Source organism: Rhinatrema bivittatum, chromosome 10 (assembly GCF_901001135.1).
Source record: "Rhinatrema bivittatum chromosome 10, aRhiBiv1.1, whole genome shotgun sequence".
Classification (NCBI taxonomy): Eukaryota; Metazoa; Chordata; class Amphibia; order Gymnophiona; family Rhinatrematidae; genus Rhinatrema; species Rhinatrema bivittatum.
In genome coordinates this window covers 117,888,508-117,904,074 of record NC_042624.1, presented here as the reverse complement: position 1 = coordinate 117,904,074, position 15,567 = coordinate 117,888,508, and the positions used below count along the sequence as shown (strand labels likewise).

The window sequence follows — 15,567 nt, the reverse complement described above, 5'->3', positions numbered from 1 at the left end:
GTAAATATAACACACATGCTGTTGTGATATTTTTATTTCAATAGATTTGTACTTTGAGTGTCCTTTCTCATGTAAAATCTTTTATTATAAATGCATAATTTTGAAATTGTGTCTGGAGCAGGCCGTGGTGGGGGAAGGCTGAGTATAAATCTATAAGATTCACTTAGGGCGCTTAATACCCTTGCACTGACCCTATTTAGAAAAAGAATACAAATAAAATGTAAAAAAAAAACCAAACTAGAATAAGGAAGGGCCAGCACTGTAATTGTTCGCACTGGCCCTGCACGGCGGTGCCCTGTGATGTCGTGTTGGCTGGGTTCTCGCCCTTCCCCAGTGAAAAGAGATCCCACATAGTTGTGCTGTGCGGTGATGCATTGGTGGGGGAGAAAGGGGGGAGGCATATAGGGGGTAATACATGCATTGACTCCAGGGCACTGGAGACCCTCGCTTCACCTCTGCCTTCACTTAAAAAGTTTTGGGATCCCTGATCTAGTCTAGACTAGTCTTGAGCTTATGTACTGCATTCCTTGTCCATTAAAGGACCACCCAGTGTAGTTCACAGCAATTAAAAAAAAACCATAGTCAAATACATCCTAAAGATACATAATCAAACAAATAATATAGAATAAAGACACATAGTCCACAGTGCCCTCAAGAATACGATGCGGCTGGTGTTAGGAAGTATGTGCTGGGCACCTATGCAACAGCTTCCGTTGCCTCCAGACGTTCGTCGTGATTAGCGATGCCTTCGTTTAATGCAACGAACAGCGCAAAAGCCTGATCCCGATGCAGACTCGGGGACCGCGGGCAGAGGGCGAGTCTCCCGATTCCTGAGCTGTGCACTAATGGCCAAGAGAGTGGGGACACCGAGGAATGGAGAGGGTAAGGATTTAGCACAAACTTGCCCTGGCTACGCCTTATCCTCCTCCTGTACAGGCAGGTCTGTGCCCAGGAACGAATGTTGCCCCTTCTTTCACTTCCCCTGGCTATTTCTGGGCACTTGATGATAAAATCAAAGTCCCCTGTGAACTATGAGGCTGGCGACCCCTGGCTATTTCTGGGCCCTTGATGATAAAATCAAAATCCCCTGTGAAATATGAGGCTGGCGACCTGGTGGTAACATAGGAACGATTCTGTGGAAAGTTAATCGAGACAATGTTTAGTAGTTTCTTCCACGCCTGGATTGCCCCTTCCTTCCCCTAGTTTTGTAATTAAAGTTACAGTGTCAGTCCGGGTGGAGTTTTGTGATGCAGGTGATAGGGTTAGCACAGAGCTGGGGTAGACATGAGTTTAGGTTAAGGACTGTCGGCCTAGTTCCCTGCTTTGAGCCAGAATGCAGCGAAGATCTTCTGAGTGACATCACGAACCCAGTTCTACCTTCCCACAGTTTCAAAAGACATTTAGCATGGAATATAGCGATTTAATAACCAGCTGGAAAAAAGATAACTCCTCCAGCATGCTAACTGGCCTCGTGACTAACTCAGCGTATTCCTGAGCAAGAGAGATGGCCTCCCGCGCCTGTCCTGAATGCGATAGCCGGCTGATGAAAGAACTCAGCCAAGCAGGGATCAAAGAATCTCTACCGCTAATTGGAAAGATAAGAAGAAACCTCTAGCCTGGGACACAGCGCAGCCTGTGAAGCAGAGGCCTATAACAATGTGTTGATTGATGAAACAGCAAGGAAGGCTATCTAACAAGGCTGTGGAGGCGACAGTACAAAATTAGAAGCCAAATGTCCGATCTGGATTCTTTATTAGACAGAGACAAAAATCTTTGATCAAAGATGTCCAGATCGGACATTTGGCTTCTAACTATAATAATGTGTGAAAGCAACACGCAGTGCAGCAGCACCAAGGCTTGGGTGAGAGCGAACTCCTGTTCATTTTGGTAGCTAGGAATGGAAAGATATTTCTGCGTGGAGCTGGCTTGCTGTAGGTTCTAATTTTGTGCTTTGTTATATACCAGGGTTATAATAAATGTTATAGTAGCACTGGCTGGCCTCTCCTGTGTCTGTATCTCACACACGCTTCCTGCTAGTCTCATTAGTGGCCGGAACATAAACGGGTGTATGAAAAGCTGCTCTACCTAAAAGCCCCTGAATAAAGCAAGCCCAGTGATTGCCCAGGCCGCAGACCTGCCCCAGCATCCCTCCGGTACTCTCACCCTCCCACTCTCTGCCCTTTCAAGGCCCTGGAGGTGACGCAGGAGCTGAACTGTGTGACGGATGTCCTGCAGGAGTGCCAGGCTCAGCTGCGGCAGGTGGAGGCGCAGGAGAGGAGGGGCCTACTCTACGGGGTGCCCGTCAGCCTGAAGGATAGCATCAACTACAAGGTAAAGCGGCAGCACCATGACCGTTTGGGTTCCCTCACAAAGTCAGCTGCGACAGGGCATTTCTCCGTTACAGAGCCGCAGCCCTCCCCACAAGCATGAAACCCAAGACCCTCAAACAGAAATGATTTCTTTCTTAGCGTACAGGCAGGTGAATCCAAAGCAAGTGGAGAAGGGGCAAAGCTGACGTCACAGTATATGTACACCCCTGCAGTGACATCAGCCCTCCAGTATTCTCCGTCTCCAGCGGATGGTGGGCGTGCATCTCCCTGCTGGGGATTGCTGAAAGATTTTAGAAGGAGAAAAGAAGAAAGAAAATTAATTTGCTCCGCTCTCCTGTGGTGATACCATACGGTCCCTCCCTCAGTTGAGAATTCCTGAGGTGATATATATTGCATTTTTCCCTCAGATGAGTGCCTTGGTCCAGTAGCTGGTTTTCAGCTGGCGTGGACTTAGCTGTAAAAGACAGCTGAAAGGCAAGTGGGTGCAGGAAGACGAGCGCGGCGGTGACGATATATGCCTTCTCCCCCCCGCAGCCGGAGACCGATTCTGTACTCGGCCAGGTCGGGCTGAGCTCAGGTAAAGCAAAAAAAAAAAAAAAAAAAAAAAGAGGTACAGAGAAGGAGTTTTTGGTAGGGATTCCTCCTTCCTCCGGTCTCCATGCTGGCGTGGTGATCTGCAGTTCATTCCCACCTCCGGGGGAGCTCAGGGGACATGGTCATCCTGGCGGATTAAACAGCCTTTCCCTGTACGTACCGGATCAGTCCAGAGTCCTGGGTTTTGCCTCCGCACCAGTAGATGGAGACAGAGCAAGATTTGACTGGCTCTGCCATATATACCAGGGTGCTACCCACAGTCAGCCAGTATCATGCAGGTGATACGAGATGGATATGCGCTGAAATTTTGCAGTATTCCTCGGGACGTGTTCATGGTGTCTCCCTGCCACTCCCCCCAGAAGAGGCAGGCAATGGAGTGTACATTGTCAAGGCTCCTCAGTCTGAGGTCTGTGGTTCCAGTGCACCCGTCTCAAGAAGGTAGGACAATATTCCATTTATTTTGTTGTGCCCAAGAAGGAGCGCTCTTTTTGTCCCATCCTGGATCTCAAAGGTATCAACCGTCATTGCAGGTGACTCATTTTTGCATGGAAACCTTGTGCTCAGTGATACTGGCCGTGAAGTAGGGGGAATTTCTGATGTCCTTGGATCTGTCCAAAGCATATCTACATATCCCCATCCAGCTGGAGCATCAACATGTTCTGAGTTTCGCAGTTTTGGGACGACATTATCAATTTCGAGTGACATCCTTTTTCCAAGGTTATGGTGTTCGTGGCAGCAGAGTTGAGAAAGGATGGGATTCTGGTCCACCCGTACGTAGACGACTGAATGATTCGGGCCAAGACTCTGGAAGAGAGCCTTCTGGATTCGTGCAAGGTGATCTCCTTGTTGCAGGAGCTCGGTTGGGTGGTGAACCTTGCAAATAGCAGTCTTCAGCCATCTCAGTCACTAGAGTGTCTCAGTGTTTGGTTCAACAAGAAGCAGGGCAGTGTGTTCCTGCTGGAAGGTCGTATTCAAAAGTTAATGAACACAATACAGTGTGCTCTTATCTACAGGTGCTTGGATTGATGGCAGCACCCCTGGACCTGGTGCCGTGGGAGAGGGTGCATATGCGTCCTCTTCTGCGCTCCCTGCTGTCTCATTGGAGCCCACAGTCTCAGGACTATTCGATTCGGCTTCACCTGCCAATGGAGATCTGCACTTACCTGCAGTGGTGGTTAAAAGCGGATCATCTGAGAAAGGGGGTTTCCCTAAGCTCACGGGACTGAATAATATGACAGATGCAAGCCTCCAGGATTGGCGGGGCTCACATAAGGACACTGGAGTGCAGAAGAGTCTCTCTAGAGTACCACTCGGCTGGAAACCTGGGTGGTCCGGTTGGCATGCTTACGGTTTGGCAACCGATTGCAGGGTCGAGCAGTCCAAATAATGTTGGACAATGCAACAATGGTGGTTTACATCAATCGGTTGGGAGGAACCAAGAGCTAGCAAGTTCGCAGGAAATAGCCCGGCTTATGGAATGGGTGGAAATGCATCTTCATGTGATCTTAGCCTCGCACATTGCAAGAAAAGAAATGTAAAAGCAGATAGAGTCTGGCTCCAGGAGAATGGGAATTGTCAAACAAGCTTTTCAGCTGATAGTGGATCGCTGGGGCCTTCCATGTCTGGCCTACTAGTGACTTTTTGCACCTCAAAGGTTCCTCGTTTCTTCAGTCGCAGGAGAGATCCAAAGTCCTTGGGCAGGAGTGGCTGGAGGGCGAGCTGCTATATGCCTTCCTCCTGTGGCCCATGTTGGGCAGAGTGATCCGGAAGATCGAGAATCACAGGGGGATGGTTCTTTTGGTGGCACCAGATTGGCCCAGGAGACCATGGTATGCAGATCTGCAAAGGCTCCTGGTGGACTCTCCCCTCCGGCCTCCAGCGCACAGGGATCTGCTGTGGCAGGGGCCTGTTCTTCATGAAGATCCGACTCCATTTTGTTTTACAGTATGGCCCTTGAGAGGACTCGCTTACTGAAGCATGGATATTGTACTGTGGTGATTGCCACATTGCTGTGAGCGAGAAAGTTTTCCGTTTTCATAGCTTACGTACGGGTTTGGCGAGTGTTTGAGGCTTGACTTGAAGATCGAGGAGTTGTTCCTCGTTCGGTTAAGATCCAGCCTATTTTGGAATTTTTGCAGCTGGATTGAATAAAGGATTGGCCCTTAATTCCTTAAAGGTACAGGTAGCAGCTCTTGCCTGTTTCACAGGTCAGGTGAATGGTGGACCCTTATCGGCTTATCCAGATGTCGTCCATTTTTTGAGAGGAGTGAAACATCTTTGACCTCCCTTGCGATTGCTGGTGCCCTTGGTGGAATTTTAATCTAGTTCTGGAATTTCTAGCGGGCCCTACCTTTCGACCGATGCATAACCTCTCTTTGTGGTTATTGACCTTGAAAACAGTTTTTCTTGTGGCAAATTGTTTGGCATGTAGAGTATCCAAATTGCAGGCCTTGTCTTACCGGGAACCATTCCTTCAAGTAACTCTAGGGTTGTTACAGCTGCATACTGTTCCTTCCTTTTTGCCAAAAGTGGTTTTGGAGTTTCACTTGAATCAGTCGATTTCCCAGCCATCTCTGGCAGCCCTTGGATGTCAAAAGGCATATCTTGCGGTATTTAGAGGTTTCTGAACCTTTCATAATGATGGACTGGCTGTTTATTCTCCATGGTGGGAATAAACAGGGTGAGCTGGCGTGGCGGGCTACAATAGCCTGCTGGATTAAGGTGGTAGTCATGGCCACCTATGTGGATGCTGAGCAGCCGTTGCCTAGTCAGGTTAGGGCTCATTCCACTAGGGCTTAGGCAGTGTCATGGGCAGAGGTTAGATTATTGTCTCCCGTCTACATTTGCTGAGCTGCGACGTGGTCCTCTTTACACACCTTTTCCAGGCATTATCACCTGGATGTGCAGACCCGGGAGGACACAGCTTTTGCACGTGCGGATTTGACTGGACCGCGGGCAGCCTCTCGCCCTGTTCGGGAGTAGCTTTCGTACATCCCCACTGGTTTTGGATTCACCTGTCTGTACTCTAAGAAAGGAGAAATTACTACTTACCTGATAATTTCCTTTTCCTTAGAAAAGACAGGTGAATCCAACTTCCCACCCTCCTGCGTGGCAGTCTGTTCCAGGGAGTACTGGTAAGAGTCGATCCAATCCCTAGACTAGTGTTATTACACCCTTTGTCTGAGCTCAGAGTTTTCCCGTTTGCTAGTTTGTCCACAGTTGGCTTTTGCAGAGAATACTGGTGGGCTGATGTCAGTGCAGGGGTAGATATACTGTGATGTCAGCTTTGCTCCATCTCCATCTGCTGGTGGAGGTGCATAACCCATTGGTTTTGGATTCACCTGTCTGTACTAAGGAAAAGGAAATTATCAGGTAAGTTTATCTGTTGTTTCGTGACATGGATGAGGGCAGCACACACCTGAGGAGCCTGCAGCCGTCTCTGACAGACTTATTAAGGATACTGAGCATTGCTGGGGAGGCAGCAGATATCCTCATGATCCTGGAATACCGCAGCTCAGTCCAGACTCCTGAGTTTTGCATCCCTGCCAGCAGATGGAGACAGAGAAAGTTTCACTGACCCTAAACATAACCCAGTGTGCCACCTGCAATCCCTCCATATTTATCTGTCTCCAGCAAATGGTAGAGGGTGCAAAACCTGCAGTCTGAAGTAGGGAAAAAAAAGAATGAGAGAGAAAAGGATGAGAAGATTGCTAGGTCTTGGTGCGGCCATCCTCCCTGGTATGAGGTGGATGAGCAGGGGGTTGGGACCCTTTTCTTAGCTCGGTCCCAAGTTCTGGTGGTCCCTCACCTGTCACGAAGCAGCCTGGAACCCACTGGCAGCTCTGCTGATACAGACTTTGTGCAGGGAAGTTATCCCCTTTCTTCTTTGGCTGGCCTGGGACGTTAAAGTTATTTTTAAAAGAAAAAAAGAAGAAGAGGTTTGCCGTGCTGCAGGAAATTAATTCCTGCCTCACAATTGTCTTCTTTTTTTGGCGGCGTCTCTGGTCGGCAGCATTGGGGAGTGCAGCGCTGTTGAAGACGGTGCAGGGTGAGTCTTTGGTGACGCACGGTCCCGTCCACATGTATAATGGCGCCCAGAACTGCTTAACGCTTCTGCGAGGGATCACAATTGCGTCGAAACAGGTCAGGTTTGTGTGCAGGCTGTATCTCTGGTGGGGAAGACACTTCGGGTGTGCCACCTCTGCAAAGTCGGGTGAAGTGTCTACTGCTGCTCTGAAATCTAAATGAGCTCCGCGGGATGCCAGGTCTATCGATACTGCCTTCCCCGTTGCAAGGGAATGGTGACCATGTTGGAATCTCAGACAGGGCCGTCAGCGTTGGTTGGAGAAGCAGGGGAATCCCTCCTAGGTTATCCCCCGCTGTAACCGGTCCCATGGAGGAGCAGGGAGCCTCTAATTGGGAGGATTTTCCCCCGGACCCAGATTTTGAGTCCTCAGAGTTTGTATTGCTGACACATGAGGCCTTTTTAGCAAAGAAAGCAGCAGGAGATGGGCACTCTCGGACCTGGTCCCAGTCCTCGGCAGATCCGCAGCCAGGCCAGACATCCATGCATTCTTCAGGCGTTAAGCGTGTGTTGGGTCTTTCCTCTCGGATCCAGATGAGGATTCGGAGGATTCAGAGAATTTGGATGCTGAGCTGATGGATTGTTGGGGAGCAGACCCGGTGTCAGCTGATGCAGATCTGGAGGAGGTTCCAGGCTGAAGGGGATGAACTCAAAGTGGTGTATCTGTTCCACAAAGAGGAGCTCTAGCCTTTGATCCCGCATATACTCCAGGAGCTGGGAATCAAGATAATTCAGCAGGAGTCTGACTTGGAGGGAACAGATCCTGTGTCAGATGGTTTGCGGGATCCAGCAAAGACGTTTCCCTTTCATAAGTCAATGAAGACGTTGGTGTTTCGGTAGTGGGATACTCCAGAATCTGGCTTGAGGGTTGGCAGAGCTATGGCAAAGCTTTATCCTTTGCGGAGGAGACGCTGGAGCTTCTGACTCTTCCTAGACTTGATGCTTCATGTTGGCAGTTACCAAAAAGACCTCTATTCCAGTTAGTGGGGTTCACTGCTTTAAGAGAAGTTAGAGCTTCACCTCAAGATGATCTTTGAGGTCTCGGTCCTGGGCATAAGGGCTGCGGTATGTAGCAGTTTTATGCAAAGGGCATGTCTGCGCTGAGTGCAGCAATTACAGAAGACGCAAGCTATTTTGGGGGTAGCAGCACAGAAAGTGTCTGGAAGCAGCAGTGGTATATGAGGTGGATGCCCTGTCATGACTTGATCAGGACATTGTCCAGGATCGTGATGTCTTTAGTGTCAGCCAGGAGATTGCTATGGTTATGAAACTGGTCAGCAGATGTGTGGTCCAAATACCAAGTGGGTGCTCTTCCATTTAGGGACACACTCTTGTTTGGAGAGGACCTGGAGCAGATGATGAAACATCTAAGAGAATCCAAAGTGCATAAGTTACCAGAAGATAGGCCGAAGGGCAGAAGATTCTTTCCACCTCAGGCATGGTTTTGAGATAATAAAAGATTTCTTCAAGCGAAAAGTTCTTTGGGGTCTCAGAGGCAACCTGCAATTAGACCTCAGTCCTGGAGGCAGTCTTTTTGGAGTGGTCAGAAGGTATCCTGACAGCCCTTATACAGGTGCAGGAAGTGTGAAGTCCTCGCAATGAAGCGAGGCCTGTCCACTCTTCAGGCCATCGGATGGCGTTTGACACTCTTTTACAAGGAGTGGGCCAAAATTACCATGGACCAGTGAGTCTTAAGTGTGATAAAAGACTGCTACATGTTAGAATTTTCTCGTCCCATACGAGATGCTTACATCGTTTCTCCTTGCACTTCTCACTCCAAGCAGGTAGCTGGAGTATCACTTGTGGTATCTGGGGGCTATAGTGCTGGTTCCTCGAGTGGAGCAGTGACTAGGAAGGCATTCCATTTATTTCATGGTGCTGAAGAGAGATGGAACATTTTGCCCGATTTTGGAGACTCTGTGATCTATCATAGCAGTGATGCAGAAGGAGAAGTTTTTGGCATCTCTAGATTTGACAGAGGCTTATCTGCACATAGCTGTCAGACTGGAGCACCAGCGGTTTCTGAGATTCATGATCCTAGGGGAACACTTTCAGTTTTGGGCCTTTTCCATTCGGTATGGCGAGTGCTTTGCATATGTTTATCAAGGTGATCGTGGAAGTTGTGGCAGCCTTAAGATGGGAGGGCGTGCTAGTGCATCTGAAACCTGAATGACTGGCTCACCTAGGTGAATTCAGAGGACCTCTGTCAGGAGTCAGTATAGAAGGTGCTGATGCGGTTAAAGTCTGTGGGCTGGGTGGAGAATCTAGCAATGAGCCTTCTTATTCCTTTTCAGACCCTGGAGTATCTGGGGGCTTGGTTCGACACACAAGGGGCGGAGGAAGGAGAGTGTTTCTGACAGAAGAGGGAATGCTGAAATTATAGAGTCAGATCTGACACCTGTTGGGAGATTCCAATGCCCAAGGTCTGGGACTATTTGTAAGTCCTGGACTCTATGGCATCGACATTGGAATTGGTGCCTTGGTTTCAGGCGGCCTCTTCAGAGGGCTCTTCTCTCCCGGTGTAATCCAATGTGGGAGGAGTTTCATCTGCCCCTTCCCCTTGTGGAGGAAGGCAAGGAAATTTTCATGGTGGCTTGTTCAGGCCAATCTGGAATGTGGTGTGGCTTTGGAAGTTACAGATTGCATGATTCTCACCACTGATGCCAGCCTTTTGGGCTGGGGAGCAGTGTGTCAGGATCAATCAGTGCAGGGCCAGAGGTCGAAGAAAGAGGCCTTATGGTCTATCAATCGATTAGAGATTAGAGTGGTGCGTTACGCTTTGCTTTCCTTTCTGCCATGTTTTAGAACCATCCAGTGAGGGTCCTATCGGACAATGCAACGATGGTGACCTACATCAACTGACATGGAGGAACCAGGAATCGGGCAGCGGTTCAGGAGTTGATTCTGTGGGTGGAGCAGCACCTGGAGCGGATAGCGACATCTCACATTGCCGGGGTGGACAATGTTCAGGCAGATTTTCTCAGTCGAAGGAAGATAAACCCCTGAGAGAGGGAGTCATCAGCAGAGCAATGCATCTCATTCACCGGAGATGGGGAATATCCTCATATGGACTTGATAGTGACCAGATAAAACACCAAGGCATCTCGTTTTTATAGCTGCCAAATAGAACACGGGACAGAAGACATCGACGCTCTGGTCCTGCCATGGCCTTTAGACATTCTTCTTTATGGCTTTCCTCCTTGGCCTCTGGCGGTCAAGATGATAAGGTGGATAGAGAAGCATCTAGGCAACGTGATTCTGGTGGCTTCGGAGTGGGCACATCGTCCATGGTTCATAGATCTCGTCAGTATGGCTGTAGACGGGCCACTGAGGTTCAGTTATCTGTTGAATCTTCTTCGTCAGGGCCCAATATTTTCAGATCAGGTGGCCCACTTCGGTCTCGCAGACTGGCTTTTGAAAGGAGTCAGCTGAGGTGGAGATGATATTGTAGGGCAGGCGACATTTCACATCCTTGGCGTATGTGAGGATTTGTAGGGTGTTCGAGTCCTGGTGTATTGCTGATGGAGTTCAGCCTATTCAAGCTACTGTATCGCAAATTTTGACTTTTCATCAGGAGAGTTTGGTCAAGGGTTTGGCCTTTAATGCTCTGCGAGTGCAGGTAGTAGATTTGGGCTGTCTTTGGGGTAAGGTACAGGGATATCTTCTGTCAGTGCATGCAGATGTCATACGTTTTCTTCGGGGAGCAAAGAATTTGCATCTGCTGGTGAGAGAGATATGTCTGTCTTGGAATCTTAATCTAGTGCTTAGAGGTATGTGTGAAGCTCCACTTGAACCATTGAAGAGGAAAACCCTGAAGGATTTGACTCTTAAGGTGGTTTGTTTGGTGGCTACTTGCTCAGCTAGGAGAATTTCGAAGCTACAGGCTTTGTCATGTTGATATCCTTTTCTACAGATTTCAGAGTTGGGGGTATCATTATGCATGGTGCCTTCTTTTCTGCCAAAGGAGATTTCAGCATTTCATCTTATACAAATCCTTTATTGAAGTGGAGACACAAGGTAGCCCGACTCTGGCCGAGTTTCGCCGTTTCAAAACGGCTGCCTCAGGGACTTACATATATCGTCTTGAGTTCCCACTTGAGAGGTCAAATATGTTTGACCTCTCAAGTGGAGATCCGGTTTTGAATGCGCCTAAAGATTCAATACTGTTGTGGATCATATATTCAATTATATGATCATCTTACACATTTTTTGTGTGAATAAAAAACTGGGAACTCAAGACGATATATGTAAGCCCCTGAGGCAGCCGTTTTGAAACGGCGAAACTCGGCCAGAGTCGGGCTACCTTGTGTCTCCACTTCAATAAAGGATTTGTATAAGACTACAGGCATCTATCTCTTTTTGTTCATCCTGACGGCTTTTATAGATCGCCTTCCTTTCTGCTTTTTGAGCGTTTCATCTTAGTCAGACTGTAGAACTTCTGGCCTTTCAGATTTGGATTCCTCCATGCCTCACGCGAGAGAGCTAAGGCTTTTGGATGTAAGATGTGCATTGTGGTGGTATCTGAAGGTTACAAATAATTTCCGTAGGTCGGATCGCCTCGTATTGTGGAGTGGTCCAAAGAAGGGGTGTAAGGCTTCTAAGGCTACAATTGCACATTGGCTAAAGGAGGTAATTGGCTCAGTTTACAGATCAAAGGGTTGGCCTGTCCTTGAGGGATTAAGGGCTCATTCGACACGTTCTGAGGCGACTTCTTGGACTGAGTTGCAACAGGTGTCTCCACAGGAGATTTGCAGGGCGGCTATTTGGAAGTCCTTGCACACTTTTGCTAGGCATTAACGCTTGAATGTCTGGGCTCTGGCTTCCATGTGCTTTGGTGAGAGTGTTCTACGAGCGGGACTCTCCCGGTCCCACCCTGTTTAAGGGAGCTTTAGGTATATCCCAGGAGCCTGGACTGATCTGGGGTAATTGGTTCTTACCGGCTAATTTTCGTTCCTAGAATATCACAGATCAGTCCAGAGACCCTGCCCATGGAGGGGAGGGTAGAGTTGACCGATTGTACTGATGGTTTGTAAATAATGCAGAATTGCTGGTGGTTTTGCACAACTGTTTCTTGGCTTCGTTTACTGGGAATAAGTTTCCATTTGGTTGCAACTTCACCGTCTTCCTGCTCATTGTGGGAGTTTGATTTCAAGGTTCTTGGTGTTAATGCATTTCATATCATCTTGACTTATGTACAGATCAATACTGAGGGACTGCAGGTGGCACACTAGGCTGTACAGTAGCATTAGTAAAGCTTTCTCTGTCTCCATCTGCTGGCAGGGAGGCAAAATCCAGGAGTCTGGACTGATCTGAGGGATTCCAGGAACAACAATTAGCAGGTAAGAACCAATTTTCCTGTGCTCACTGAGAAAATAACTTTTAATTTTAGTAGTGTTTTTCTCTTTTGAAGCCATTTAGCACTAGAGAAGCTTTGGGGCATTTTGACTTCATCAGCTTTCAGAGTCAGCAAAGCTGAAATACATTTCGGCAGGGTTTGTTCATAGATCAGATATTCCCACCCTCCCTCCTCGTATACATAGATATATCTAGAAAGAGAGAGAGAGTCCATGGTGTCCCTTAATATTGATACTACTGATCCTTTGTAAATACTCCACTGGTGCTGCTTCCCATTCAGTACATCTCTAATTTATAACCTGTTGAATTGTATTACCTAGCTTCTGTTAACCAGTTGCTCAGACCTATATCTTCTTGCCTTCTCTGTTGTTGTTATATTCCCCACCCACCGCCCTGTTATAATGTATTTTCCATTCTTTTGTTGTCATGTGAACCGGCATGATGTCTCCTACTAATGCCGGTATAGAAAAGTTATTAAATAAATAAATAAATAAATACTGTAAATTTGTACTGGATTCACAAAGCGGCCGGCATCCCTCCTGCTTTAGAAGGTTGGGTTACCTGCATGGTAAGCGACCTGCTTCGACTGTGCCCCTCCCTCACTGGTTAGGAAATGCCTGGGGGAATTATTCATTTATACTCCGCAAATCTAAATACACTCAAAGTGGAACATACAATATACACACATAAATAAAACACAATAAAATCAGTAATGGGTATAGTAAAGCATTGACAGATAGTTAAACACTAACAATCAATTTGTATCGTGTACCTTGTAAATCATCAACTGCCTGAGCAAAAGAGAATAGCTTCCACTTTTTTATGAAATGTAAGATAATCTTGCTCTCTAGGAACCTCATCAGGCAAAGTGTTCCATTATAGAAAAGGCCCTACGCCTCATCCGACTCAATCTATTAAGGAGTTACAGGAGGTACAAAAAGCAGCTGTTCCCTGTACGTACCCAGATCAGTCCAGACTGCTGGGTTTTGCCTCCCTTCCAGCAGATGGAGACAGAGACAAACTTGAAGGGGACCCCCTGTAAGTACAGTGCACCACTTGCGGCCCCCTTCAGTATTTCTCTGTCTCCAGCAGATGAAGGTGGCAGAACCTGCGGTCCTGGTACTTCGGTGTTTTAAAAAAAAAAAAAAGAAAGCAAAAGATACAGCAGAATCTATTCCAGTTTGGCTAAATCGGAGATATTTCTTTAAAAAAAAAAAAAAGAGAGCGAGCAGTTTCCCTCCCGAGGGGAAGTTTCAGTTGAGCTTCCTTCCTTGGTTGCAGGCTTGCGGGGGACTTTTAGCAGCCCTCCTTCTCGGGGGGGGGGGGGGATTTACCGGTGGACTGGTCCCCTCCCCCGGCCCAGAGGACAAAAGCAAAGTTCTCCTGATAGTACATCTTAACCTTTATCTGCCAAACAATGTGCATCAGAATAGATGGCTTTCTGTAATACAATCAGACTCTTAAATTGCTTTGTCTCTGTTTTCCCAGGGCCACGACTCGACCATGGGTCTCGTGCATTACCTGTTCCGTCCTATGGCTGAGGATGGTGTGATAGTCCAGGTCTTAAAGGCACAGGGAGCCATTCCCTTTGTGAAGACAAATGTTCCACAGTCCATGCTTAAGTAACCAGACTCGTCTCTTTCCGATGATATACTGTGCATGTGGGAGTGATATAAGGGACCTGTGCATCTGCCTGTGCTTGTGTGTGTCCGTCTGTGTCAGTGATGTGGTTGTTTTGCTGTGCACATTAATCGGACAGAGAGACAAAGAATATTACAGTCTAAGATACAGACAGAAAGGTGCACCTGCCGCAGCTAAGCCATTCAATGTTTCACTCCAAAGTCACCGTAACCTCAACTCTCGGCAGGACCAGTGGTTTCCCCTGTGCAGAGGTGTCACAGTGACCCAATGCTAGGATGACCGGTGGCTTCCCCTTTGTGGGAGTGTAACAGTAACTCTGTCAGCTGCCCCTCTGCGGGGGGTCTCAGTAATTGTCAGCTGCCCCTCTGTAAGGGGGTCTCAGTAATTGTCAGCTGCCCCTCTGTGGGGGTGTCTCAGTAATTGTCAGCTGCCCCTCTGCGGGGGGGTCTCAGTAATTGTCAGCTGCCCCTCTCTGGGGGTGTCACAGAGACCCCAGGGGCTGCCCCTCTGTGGGGGGTCTCAGTAACTGTCAGCTGCCCCTCTGTGGGGGTGTCACAGTGACCCCAGGGGCTGCCCCTCTGTGGGGGGTCTCAGTAATTGTCAGCTGCCCCTCTGCGGGGGGTCTTAGTAATTGTCAGCTGCCCCTCTCTGGGGGTGTCACAGAGACCCCAGGGGCTGCCCCTCTGTGGGGGGTCTCAGTAATTGTCAGCTGCCTCTCTGGGGGGTCTCAGTAATTGTCAGCTGCCCCTCTGCGGGGGGTCTCAGTAATTGTCAGCTGCCCCTCTCTGGGGGTGTCACAGAGACCCCAGGGGCTGCCCCTCTGTGGGGGGTCTCAGTAATTGTCAGCTGCCTCTCTGGGGGGTCTCAGTAATTGTCAGCTGCCCCTCTGCGGGGGTGTCTCAGTAATTGTCAGCTGCCCCTCTCTGGGGGTGTCTCAGTAATTGTCAGCTGCCTCTCTGCGGGGGGTCTCAGTAATTGTCAGCTGCCTCTCTGGGGTGTCTCAGTAATTGTCAGCTGCCTCTCTGGGGGGTCTCAGTAATTGTCAGCTGCCCCTCTGTGGGGGGTCTCAGTAATTGTCAGCTGCCCCTCTCTGGGGGGTCTCAGTAATTGTCAGCTGCCCCTCTGTGGGGGGTCTCAGTAATTGTCAGCTGCCCCTCTCTGGGGGTGTCTCAGTAATTGTCAGCTGCCCCTCTCTGGGGGGGTCTCAGTAATTGTCAGCTGCCCCTCTGTGGGGGGGTCTCAGTAATTGTCAGCTGCCCCTCTGTGGGGGGTCTCAGTAATTGTCAGCTGCCCCTCTGTGGGGGTGTCTCAGTAATTGTCAGCTGCCCCTCTGTGGGGGTGTCTCAGTAATTGTCAGCTGCCCCTCTGCGGGGGTGTCTCAGTAATTGTCAGCTGCCCCTCTGTGGGGGTGTCACAGTGACACAGTATAGGATCGATGTGTTTCAATGAATAAATGCTTAGGGCCAACAGCTGTGGAGAAAAACTTCTCTCATTAAATGCTACAAATAATAATAATACAATAACCAACCTCGTTGCCTTGTATAATAATCCTATAACTCACTA

The 15,567-nt window shown here is 48.6% G+C and overlaps 1 protein-coding gene across 2 annotated transcripts in view; it reads left to right on the top strand.

Moving 5' to 3' along the window:
• The window catches only part of LOC115099912 (vitamin D3 hydroxylase-associated protein-like), a 62,277-nt gene that overhangs the window by 3,686 nt on the left and 43,024 nt on the right, over positions 1-15,567 (top strand). The window contains exons 3-4 of one of the 2 annotated variants that reach the window (XM_029617905.1): positions 2,188-2,331; positions 13,852-13,985. In XM_029617905.1, coding sequence (XP_029473765.1) covers positions 2,188-2,331; positions 13,852-13,985 — 278 coding nt within the window. The remainder of the gene's footprint in view (positions 1-2,187; positions 2,332-13,851; positions 13,986-15,567) is intronic. The other variant, XM_029617906.1, reaches the window with a different exon arrangement.